The following is a 12,308-nucleotide window of genomic DNA, read 5'->3' on the forward strand; positions in this document are numbered from 1 at the left end:
GTTTTTAAGGGATTTTTCCCCAAAAAAATTCCCAAAAAATCTTTTTTCGAAAATTTCAAAAATACGTTGTTTTGTTGGGATGGGTTGTTTTTTGAATGTTTAATGCGTTATTTTTGTCTGTTTGCAGGAATTTGAATGAATTTTTTTTTAAAGGGAATCAAAAACAGTTTTCAAATTTTGATTTGTCCTCAGTCTCCCTGGACCAGTTTAACCAAACTAAACTAGTTCAACTTCTTCCGGTGTCAAGTACACTGGTGATTTGTATTTTAATAACTGAAGACATTTCAAAGTAATGTGATCCAAGCATCCAAGAAATGTAGCCTAATTAGCTACATCCAAGCACTGCATCCCACTGCCCACAAGATACAACATCACATCAAATTAACATCACTCTGCACATTCATTGTGCTCATGAATAAAATAAACACTGCATATGTCTCTAAAAATGGAAAAAAGTGTTCTCTTACCTGAATTACATGATTTTTAACCCATAAGAACCCATGCTGACACCCGTGTAACAAACACTTTAAATCTTCTAGAATCTCCCATATTCAGCTTTATGCGTCACCTTAACTCATTAAATCCCTAAATGAGGTATACTCAACACCCTGGTGTGGTGGTCATGTGACTTTGACAAGAAATGACTTCTCCAAAATGTGGGTGAGACTGGAAACCGAAATGTGAAAAAGTAGCTAATTTCAAAAACCTTATTTTTTTGTTACAAGGCTAAGTTTAAACCCATTTAACAATTATTATCCGTTAATAGTTTGTCTTTTATTGCATTTAACTTGTTCTGACCATATTTCCTGAACAAACTAAAGTCACAATTTTTATATATGTTATGGAGATGCAAACAAAAAGGCAAATGGTTATTTGTTTTTATTTATTATTGATTTATTCTTATTTTGTTACTTTGAAAAAATCTAAAAAATTTTTATTGTTAAACAGCCATATAAAAGTCACAATTTTGATAAATGTTTTGGAGATGCAAAGAAAAAGGCAAATGTGTGTTTCTGTAAGCAAAAAATGTGTCTAGTTTTTTTTTTTTTTTAAATAAGAAATATCATAAACATAAATACAATAAACGCCTAATGTAACGTATATATATGTCACATCACAGATCTTTGACATTTAGGGGTAGATTTTTAAAAAAAACATTTAAAACATGTGTTCTATGTGGTCCACTTGGTCTGTGGTATATCCCCCATAATTTTCCTTTAAGGATAAATAGGTCTGGGTTCTTATGGGTTAACCCTATAAAGCCTGAACCATGAAATAATTGCCAGAAAATTCAATTTTTTTTAAAACCGAGTGCTTATTAACTTGCTGACGAATTTTAAAAAATAAATAAATTGCATATATGAATTCTAATTTGTATCATATTTGATACATCAGGTCTTTTTGTGCAATTTGTTGCTCACAGTTTGTTTTTCTTGAACTAACAAAAACATCAAACAACAACATTTTTAACTTTTCCTTTTTCCTCAAACATGCAAAATACATATTTTTTCTATGTAACACAACATCATACATCTGCTGATATGAAGTTTTTTAATGCAGCAATGACTGATCCACTCGTGGAACCTGCATATCATTTTTGCTACATCCGGTATTTTTGTGCAATTTGTTGTTCAGTTTGTTTATCTTCAACACATGTATACATCAGGTTTTTGATGATGTAGAAGTCTCAAAAATCACTGTATCTAATATGATACACTTGGCTTTATAGGGTTAAGATATTATTATTATTTTGTAGGACAAACATTTAACATCTGCCATATTGAAAAAAGGACAGCCATAGATATCTATAAGAAATGTGTTTATATATATATCCATGGGGACAGCGCTCCGGAGTGGGCGGGGTTGACCCCGGTGAGAGGGGCGGGGCAGTTGAGAGGTCAAAGTTGAATTCATTTTGTCTTTTGTGCCAAGCAGAAGAGTGGAGTCCGATCGAACAGCGGCGTCTCTTCCCTCTTCCCCGGATCCTTTTAAAACTCCCTCCCGAACCTCTCCCCTTCTACCCTGCTACCCTTGCCACCCTACCCACCCCCTGGACACACAGCAAGGGCCGGCTCGGGTAAGACTTCCAGAAACATGGCTTTGTTTCTGCCCGCTTCTCCTCCCGGAGAGAAGGACGGGGACAACTCGGCGTGCCTCGGTGCGCTCCGTAGGCCGCGGGATCCGACTATTTACTGGATCATGCGATGCTAACGATAGCGACCTGAATGGAAATTTACAGAACTGTATTTAACTTTATGACCGATAAGGAGTTAGTAGCTACACGTTATTTTTAAAAACATGTTTTGTCTAAATATTCCCGCAGTCTAGTTATTCCTGTGTGTTTTAATTTAGGAAGTTTCTGTAGAAATGACAAGATGCTAACTTAGCCTTCAAACGCTTTGCGTGGCTAGCTGTGATGCTCTCTCTAAAATAGCTCTATAAAATAACTCTTCTTGTTTCTATGGATGCACCCTCGATTAAAAGTTACTAACACGTGAAGGCTGTTTTGGTAGCTCACATTAAGCCATTAAATATAAATCGATACGCTATGTCGCCACAGCTGTTTGATGCCAGGAAATAGACATAGCCCCTGGGAGACAGTGGGTCATTCTGCTAACGTGAATGAGTGGACCCGGGCCAGTCTAACATGAATTACAACACTGAGACGCCTCATTCTGTTAACATGAGCAGATAAAGGTTTTAAACTACAGCACGAGCTCAAACTGTGTGTTAAACTGCCTACATTGCTTCATTGATGTGCACTGACAGCAGCTTTTTTTTAGTAAACAAGGCTTTCTGCCGAGATGTCCTCATAGTTTCCAGTAACTACATTTGTCCCTGATGGTCACATTTTCCGTTCTATTGCAGACATTCAACCAGTGACCAAAGACCCACTTTGTTGGCCAGTTTTAAACGTGGAATCCCAAACTGCAGCAATGGACTCAAGTCTGGTTGAAGGAGGACTTAATGTCACCTTAACCATCAGGCTACTCATGCATGGGAAGGTGAGTGCATGCAGTGATTGATAACAAGTGAAAAATCAGCCAGTTTAAAGTAATATCGTCACCCTGGTAAAGCAATCACCTAACTCATTTTTTCAAGTTTTGCAGGAAACACAAAAAACTTCACCAAAAGTGTAACATATGACATTTATTGATCATTTCACTCAAAAAGGATGTAACAAAGGATGGCTATTGGCATAGTAATAACACTGTGTGTAAATTATGTAACTTAAGAGAAATAAATGACAATTTTTTGGATATACCTTTGTGACTTAAGCAAGAAATGGTAACACTTTATTTTGAAGGTGTCTACATAAGAGTCACACAAGCCTGACATGACAAGTATCATGAGCATTAATGACACTTCAAGGTGTCAATAATGTTCATGACACATCCCATGTCATGTTTACGACACGCTCATGTCACTCTTATGTAGACACCTTCAAAATAAAGTGTTACCATATCTTGCTTAAGTCACAAAGGCATGTTAAAAAATTGCCTGAGTCACATTTTATTTTGTCTTAGGCATAATAAATCTGCTTAAGTCACACACTTGACATAGGCCATTGTCTTAAAGGGGTAAAATCACATGATCTGACCAACTGAGGATGTAGGTGATTTTACCATAGGTGGCCAGCGTCATGAGGAGATGATTAAGGCAAAAAACAACAACATTTTGACAAAAAATGACTTAGGCGATTATTTTAACAGTGTGACGATATTCAGTTTAATTTACAGACTCTTAATCAAAACAAACATCAGTTTTTCTCAATAAAGTCTCAATAAATTGTTTTGACATGCATTTTTGTTCTCTTCTGTAGGAGGTTGGAAGCATCATTGGAAAGGTAATTAGCTTTTATTGCCTGCATGATTGCTGCCTACATCTTGCCCCTCTGTGTGATTTGTAAATATTGTATATTTGTGCTTTCTTTACAGAAAGGAGAGTCTGTTAAGAAGATGAGAGAGGAGGTAAGATTTTTTTTTTTTAAATGTGGTTAAACGACAAGAAATGTGTCCATAATTCTAGTGACATTGACTCATCTGTCATATGATAACACTGCAACTAATTTGATATTTCCTGTTTTGTTTGCCTGTCTGTGCAGAGTGGTGCTCGCATCAACATCTCAGAGGGGAACTGTCCGGAGAGGATCATTACCCTTGCGGGCCCCACCACCTCCATTTTTAAAGCCTTCTCCATGATAATTGAGAAACTGGAGGAGGTTAGATTTGTCTCGCTGCATGTTAAATCAGACAAGTTACTCGGAAATAGAATTGCCAATTTCAAGTTTTCTAATTCTTGACGTGTCGCCTCCTCTCCAGGATATTAGCACCTCAATGACTAACAGTACAGCCACCAGCAAACCACCGGTCACCATGCGCCTCGTTGTGCCTGCCAGCCAGTGTGGCTCACTCATTGGCAAAGGTGGCTGCAAGATCAAGGAAATCAGAGAGGTTTGTCATTATACTCATTTCTTTGTTTTCTTAAAGGAACACTCCACCGTTTTTTCATATTAAAACATGTTATTCGGTCAAGTAAGACGAGTTGATACAGACCTCTTGCGTCTCAATGCGTGCACTCAATCGCCCTGGCGCGCGGCGCCACTTGGCTCGCGCTTAGCTTAGCCCAGTTCATTCATTAGGATCCACACAGATGGACAGTTAGAAGCGACCAAACTCCTCCACGTTTTCCCTATTTAAATACAGCTACACGAGTAGTTAAACTCCTGAAAAATCTTCTCCCCTCAGGAGTGATGATATTACTGCGCAGAGTCGAAGTGCTCCCAAGTGCTATTCCGCCATACATTATAGTTATCCTTTTTATCCGCTTAGAAAAGCGCCACTTTTTATTTTGTGTCGCCATACTTGGTCGTTTAACTACTCGTGTAGCTGTATTTAAATAGGGAAAACGTGGAGGAGTTTGGTCGCTTCTAACTGTCCATCTGTTTGGATCCTAATGAATGAACCGGGCTAAGCTAAGTGCTAGCCAAGTGGCGCCGCGCGCCAGGGCGATTGAGTGCACGCATTGAGACGCAAGAGGTCTGTATCAACTTGTCTTACTTGACCGAATAACATGTTTTAATATGAAAAAACGGTGGAGTGTTCCTTTAACATTTGTGTCTTGTCTCTGATCTGTCCTGACTCTTGTTGTTTGTGTGTGTGTTTGCAGTCAGCAGGAGCTCAGGTACAAGTAGCAGGGGACATGTTGCCCAACTCCACAGAGCGTGCCATCACCGTTGCAGGGACCCCACAGTCCATTATTGAGTGTGTCAAGCAGATCTGCGTTGTCATGCTTGAGGTATGTGTGATGACTGTTATTTATACTCCTGATGGTGTATTTTCTTTCTGTGTTACTGTTGACATTACTTCAAAAATCAATGCTGGATATTTCTGTTTCCTCAGTCTCCACCAAAGGGAGTGACCATCCCGTACAGACCCAAACCCTCAGGCTCTCCTGTCATCTTTGCAGGTGGTCAGGTAAACAAACGTTTGCTTGTTTTTATCTCCATTTCTGTCGCTTGTACGGTTTGTCCAGGCAGTGTCCACGAGGGTCATGTAATTACGCTGAACCGTCGTGGTACAGGGGACAAGGTCCAGTGTATGCAGCTGCACACATAACGTGTTGTAGATTGATGCATGTGATGTGAAACCACATTTCACAACGGGTTCCTGGTCAGCTACAACACCAAATAAGGGGCAGAGTAGTGTATAACTCAACTCTCAACTCAACTTTATTTGTAAAGCACTTTAAAACAACCACAGCCGCAACAAAGTGCTGTACATCAACAAACAGAACAAGAGACAATAAAATAAATAAAACAGGAATAAACACTAAAATACATAGATTCATTGCTTTTTAAAACAATATGAAAAACAATAAATAAAAGCAGACCATAAAACACTAAAGCAAGAGCAGTCTCATGCGTGGTTAAAAGCCAAGAAATAAAAATAGGTTTTAAGATGAGTTTTAAAAATGGACAGTGAGGAGGCTTGTCTGATGTGCAAAGGTAGCTCATTCCATAGTTTGGGGGCTGCAAGAAAAAAAGGTCTGTCCCCTCTGAGCTTCCGTTTCCATAAGACGAGGAGGGTGCGTCAGTGTTGCGCCATTGTAGTAGATGAGAATGGAAACGCACCAAGTAGTGGCATCACCCAGATGTTTTGATCAAATTGGGATAATGCATGTTTTGGTTGCTCTGAATGTGTAAACATAGCTATGGTGGAACTAATTCAACTAAGTTTTATTTTGTATTTTCAGTTTCATAGCATAAGAGATGCTTTCAGTTTTTTGCCTTGGGCTTTTTTATACAGTGTAATACAAAAGTGTTTGTAATGCTCCTTTTTTTTATTTTATTTTTTTTAAACAAAAATAATTCACCAAAGTTGCCATTGGGGAAAAATACTGCCTCAGTCCCCAGCACGAGCATCTTGTCTGTCTTTGACACTCGCTACCGTGTTCAAAATAAATAGACCAAACATGCAATTAGCGTTACTTCCTAAACCAGAGACGGAACCGAATCGTGACTTCTGTGTACCATTACGGTGCGTTCAGACCGGACGCGTAGCGAATATTTCGTGCGACAAGATTACATACAAAGTCAATGCAAACACGCGAATAGACACAAATTTTTGCCGGCGTCGCGAATCGTGGGTTTCGCGTGACGCGAATGCCGCGATTGACGCGAATGTCGCGGCGCGAATGAAACAACGCGAATTCGTGTGAGTTCAATAAATTCAACTTTGGCGAAATATTCGCGTGACGCTGTTTCGGGACAACCTATCAGCGTTGAGATTCTGGACGACAGTGTCCGAGATACATACATGAGAGAGAGGAGAAAAGAGGCAGGAAGGAGGTGTGGGTCGGCAGGAGGGACAGGAAAAAGGTGGAAGTACTCTGCGGTCCTCTCTCCGTGCTGAGTGCGCCTCCGGATGATGTCACTCACCCAGACACGACGGCGTGTTTTCCGACGTATCTCGGACTTCCAGAGCAGGTACAGGGACGCTATGCTTGTCATGGTTGATGACAGAATGAAATGGAGGGAATTATTTGGCGCTAAATAGTCTCTTGGGCGAAAATTCGCGAGTTATTTACTCGCGCGAGTGACGCGAGTAAATTCAACTACTCGCACGAGTAACGCGACGTGAAAATTCGATACGCGTCCGGTCTGAACACACGGTTACAGCCCTAGTGTCCACTGTTTTTGAAGGATAATATTCCAACATTTTACTGAAGCACTTCTGCTCAAAGTTATTGAATTATGCTCGAGCATCATTCTAGCTGCGTTCCTGCTGTCTGTAGCATGCCTGGCTTTGTTCTTATAGCACAGCAAGGGCAGGGGACTGATGGATATTGGAGTACACAGTGTGTGACGTTGCCACACCCTCCTAAGTGCTGTTCTCTCCTTGCAGGCATACGCTGTCCAAGGGCAGCACGCCATTCCACAGCCTGATGTAAGTGAAGGGCCCTCTGTAAGTGATCCAATATATTTGCAACTTCGGTCCTTGGAAGCCATGCCACCTTCTTACTTCATCCCACTGACTCTTTATTTTTCCAGCCCTCACTGCCTGACATCCATTTAACAATTCCAAACATTATGTTAAATTAACCTTTTTAACAGTGACATTTTTTAACCCCTTTAGGCTAATAAATCATAAGTTCCATTTCATGTTTTTCCTCTCATCATCATCATTATAACCACTTACAAAAAGGGAAATAATTCAAAAATTTCAGCTTTCAAGTGTTTTCTAGATTTTGCTCATTCTGTTTTGTTTGCTCTCTGCGTCCTTTCCTCCATTGTTTCAACAGCTCACCAAACTTCACCAGCTGGCCATGCAGCAGAGCCCCTTCCCCATTGCACATAGCAACCAGGGCTTCCAGGGTAGGTGGACAGATTGAAAGTGGGAACGTGATTAATGTAGATTTGTAATAATCCACCTAGTCAACAGTCTCATGGGCTTTCTTTGCATTTCTTCAGCTGGGATGGACGCCTCTGCACAAACTGGCTCTCATGAGCTGACCATTCCAAACGATGTAAGTCACATTTATCTCCTCCTTTTTTTAGTTTTACTGTCTAATTCAGGGATTCCCAAAGTGTGGTGCGTGGACCCCTGGGGGTGCGTCAGCTGCTGCTATGGGGTGCGCGAGATGAAAAATGTAATGGCGGTCTGATAATTACACAATTACATTTTTTTCCCCCACACAATAAAGACGTGTTATTAATTAATTAATAAATACAGGCTATTTAATTTTGTGTCATTTCTTGTTCATTTTTGCATCTATTTTGGTCATTTTTGCATCCATTTTGGTCATTTTTGCATCTATTTTTTGGTTGTTTGGTAATTTTTACATGTATTTTTGGTCAATTTGTGTCTATTTGGATAATTTTGTGTCATCTTTGGTCATTTTTGCATCTATTTTTGGTTGTTTTTGATCTTATAATGAAGCGTAGAAGAAGTTATCTTCTTGTTCTTGTATCATTTTTCCAACCTGTGTTATCATGACGGGGTTGTGTTCACTCCACGCTCATTTAAATTTGCTGCAATTTTTGTTCAACGCAGCTCAAAATATTATAACATTTTCCCAACTGATCTGCTTTCTGCCTCTGATCCTGAGCCTGTCATCGTCCTCCACTTTTAATATGGCTATAAAAAATCTTATTGCATTTTGTTTTTTTGAAGGTGTGGGGGATTGGGGGTGCGTCAACCCGGTTGGGACATAGAAGGGGGTGCACGGCTAAAAAAGTTTGGGAACCGCCGGCGTGTTCTCACAATTTTTTCCTTCTTCTCCTCCAGCTCATTGGCTGCATCATTGGCCGTCAGGGCGCAAAGATCAATGAGATCCGTCAGATGTCAGGGGCTCAGATCAAGATTGCCAACCCTGTGGAGGGCTCCACTGACAGACAGGTCACCATCACTGGCTCCCATGCCAGTATCAGCCTGGCTGAGTACCTGATCAATGCCCGGTAAGAAGCTTTATGCTGCTGCAACACATCATTCACAGAGCTGCAGGTTTACAGTAACAGCAGTATTTTAAGTCTGACTCTTTACTTTGTATCTGAAATTTTCAAAACGCTATCCAGGATGCAGTTTACAGGACAATAACATGATGATAATATGCTTAATTTAGATAGTTTTCTTATCATTCTGTTAATTTGGCCAGCCACTATTTGAATCAAAGACTTCAGACTTCGGACATAGCTAGCTAGATAGCTAGATAGATTGCTAGCTAGATAGAAAGCTAGCTAGATAGATAGCTAGCTGGATAGATAGCTAGCTGGATAGATGGATAGATGGATAGATGGATAGACTTTATTCATCCCAAGCTGGGAAATTACAGCGTAGCAGCAGCATTACACACAGAGACAATGACAACACAATTAAATAAAAAGAACAACCTAGGCATACTTCAAGCAATAAAATATAAAAATACAATAAAAAATAAAGTGTCTAAAGAACGAGTGTGTATTAAGGAGTAGAATAGAGTTCCAGTGCAGAATAAATATGAATATACAGTATAAAAATAAAAATGTTGGTGCTATGAAACAAATAAGGTGCAATGAACAGTGTGCATAAAAAACACATAAAGTGCATTGACAGCATGTAATGAACCAGACTATTATTTGTTATTGTACAGTGTGATGGCATGTGGAAGGAAAGATTTTCTGTATCTGTCCCTATGACAGCGGAGCTGGAGCAGCCTGTGAGAGAAGGTGCTCCGTTGTCCTCATGTTCTAATAATGATGAGAAAAAAGATGATGAAATTAAATAGTTTTTTATTTACCAAAGCTGTGTTTTGCATCAGACTACTATTACATATTACAGGCAGTTTTTTACGGAAGCCCTGAACCGCAAGTGAAGAAAACTTTTTTTTTAGATGTTATCTTGTTATTTCGAGATCATATCTCGTTATTTCAAGATAATATCTCATTATTTCGAGATAATACACATATGTAAAAAAAAAAAATAAGAATTAAAAAAAAAAAAATCTTTCAAAATTTTTTTTTTCTTCAGATATTATCTCATATCTCATGTAAAAAAAAATAAAAAAAATCTCGTAATTACGAGATATTATCTCGAAATAATGAGATAATATCTGAAGAAAAAAAAAAATTGGAAGATTTTTTTTTTTTTATTCTTATTTTTTTTTACATATGTGTATTATCTCGAAATAATGAGATATTATCTTGAAATAAAGAGATATGATCTCGAAATAACAAGATAACATCTCAAAAAAAAATTTCTTCACTTGCGGTTCAGGTTTTCCGTAGTTTTTACCTGTTACTGGTTTAAAAAAAAAAAAAAAAAAAGCAGATTTCAGCTGGTTCTGGAAATCATGAACTGTAAAGACTGACCTTTCCAATACTCAACTTCCAGTCCCATTTGGATGTTTCAAGTTAACCTTAAGTAAACTGAAAACCTTCCCATTCAGCTTGGCCTTTTGATAAACCGTCATATACTCCATACTCATGTGAAATGTCTGAAAGGGTCAATGTTATTTGTGTTTTGACATTGACTTGACCAGGGAATCAGAGTGGGAAGACGGGTAATGTATTTATAATTAACGGAGTATTGACCAGGTCAGTTTTCACAGAGGGAAAGTCCCATTGGGTGAGGATAAAATGACACGAGGATGTGAGTAATGAAAAATTTGTCATGCTCTTGACATATCCGACTTCATCATTTTGTTATTGCCAGACTGCAGAAGGAAGTTCGTGATAGTAAAGGACATTCTCTGGCAAAATCATTGAAAGGGGATTTTTAAAATTATTTTGTCATTATGTTACAAGACTGCTAAAAAAAAAATGAAATGAGGCACAGCACTTACATAATAAGAGACACCATATGGTGAATTTCAGACATATTTTTGAAGATTTTTTTTTGCATTCAAGTCTAGATTATATTTAAATCCAACAGTTTCTTTACATCAATAGTGTCCCACTTTTTCAGAGTTTTTGCTGTTTGAGCTCAAGTTTCTTGACTAACATTGAGGTATTAAGTTTTCCTGTTTTTTTTTTTTTTGTGTTTCTCAGGCTCTCTTCTGAAGCTACTGGACTCGCAGCCAACTGACATGGAGGATCTTCATCAGCACCTAACGTAACCCCTCCCCCTACTTTTTACCAAGAGGTCCCTTATTGAACTTAATGCAAAAACCAAGTACTATAAACTCACTGTTTTCTCCTCTGCTTTGGTTAGACGCCTACTCAGTTGTAATTACACCATCATCACGATATTGGTATTTTATTTATTTATTATGTTTTTAAATTCCCTTTGCATATAGTTTTTAAATACTTCCTTCTGTTGTATTTTTCCTCTTATTTTACTGTATATCTGTATGAACTTCTTGATATAGGTAAAAAAAAAGTTTTAGAAAAATCTGAAAAAGGCATAAATGTTTTTCTTATGTCAGATTTTTCTTAGAAAATGTCAAAAAATGAAGAAAAAAAGACACACAATAACATTATAGATGGACTGTTCTTTCCCTTTTAAATATCTATTTATTTTTATTTAATACACAGCTCCGTGTAAGAGTAGAATTCATTGATATTTGCCATCTTTCTATTTGAAGCTGTACTTCCTGAATGAGGCATTGTGGGTTTAACGGGTTTCAGTGGGTGTAAATGATCTCCAGGTGAAGATGTATGCAGGAAAAACCTTTTAGTCAGAAGGTAATTTATCCCTTGTTGAGTGCGGGTTCAAAGGAGAATTTTAAGCTATGTTTTGTCTCACCTCTAATTTGCTGAATAATTGTTTTGTCATTCCTGTTTCCATCCGTTATATTTCTCGATCAGGACTTTTGAGCATCGTTGTGTACTGGATTCTGATAAGGGTGGGTGGGCCTTGGTCACCAGGTGTGGGCCTGAATGAGAGGAAAATATTTTCTTTTCTCTGAAATTACTAAGACCATAGTAATGATGATGATAATAATGATAACATTGAAATGTTTGTTTTAAATAGAGAAAATATTTTTTTTAACTGCAGGGCGGGGGAATGCTGCAAGGGGCAAAAACTACAAGACATATTGGTCTTTATAAGTATATTATGCTGAGGTATTAAATTATGATGAACTAGAAGGAGAATTATAGAATTAACACTAGTTTCCTGCTATCCTTTTTTGCCTGGGTCAGATTTTATTTTTTATTATTCTTTGCAGGATGAAGAAACTCACGTTTTTGTGCACGTTTTCAAACTATTGTAGATCTGGGTGCAATTAAATTGTTGAAGAAATGAAATGCAGAAATAAAAAAAGATGTGAAATGCTTAAAACAATCTGTATGTTGTAATGTTTACTTATTCATGAAAGACAACCAGGGC

The 12,308-nt window shown here is 38.2% G+C and overlaps 1 protein-coding gene across 2 annotated transcripts; it reads left to right on the forward strand.

The window, feature by feature from the left end:
- The first annotated feature begins 1,924 nt into the window (after nt 1-1,924).
- On the forward strand, nt 1,925-12,099 carry LOC131971414 (poly(rC)-binding protein 2-like). 2 transcript variants are annotated; one of them, XM_059332849.1, is made up of 13 exons: nt 1,925-2,077; nt 2,869-3,005; nt 3,824-3,847; nt 3,939-3,971; nt 4,106-4,222; nt 4,323-4,454; nt 5,170-5,298; nt 5,403-5,477; nt 7,407-7,466; nt 7,804-7,876; nt 7,973-8,028; nt 8,790-8,959; nt 11,027-12,099. In XM_059332849.1, the coding sequence occupies exons 2-13, from the start codon at nt 2,937-2,939 to the stop codon at nt 11,061-11,063; spliced, it is 975 nt and encodes a 324-aa protein (XP_059188832.1). In that variant the 5' UTR covers nt 1,925-2,077; nt 2,869-2,936; the 3' UTR covers nt 11,064-12,099. The 2 variants fall into 2 exon arrangements, with proteins under 2 accessions (XP_059188832.1, XP_059188833.1); XM_059332850.1 differs by having other exon boundaries at nt 7,407-7,448.
- The last annotated feature ends 209 nt before the right edge of the window (nt 12,100-12,308 follow it).

Source organism: Centropristis striata, chromosome 5, assembly GCF_030273125.1.
Source record: "Centropristis striata isolate RG_2023a ecotype Rhode Island chromosome 5, C.striata_1.0, whole genome shotgun sequence".
NCBI lineage: Eukaryota > Metazoa > Chordata > Actinopteri > Perciformes > Serranidae > Centropristis > Centropristis striata.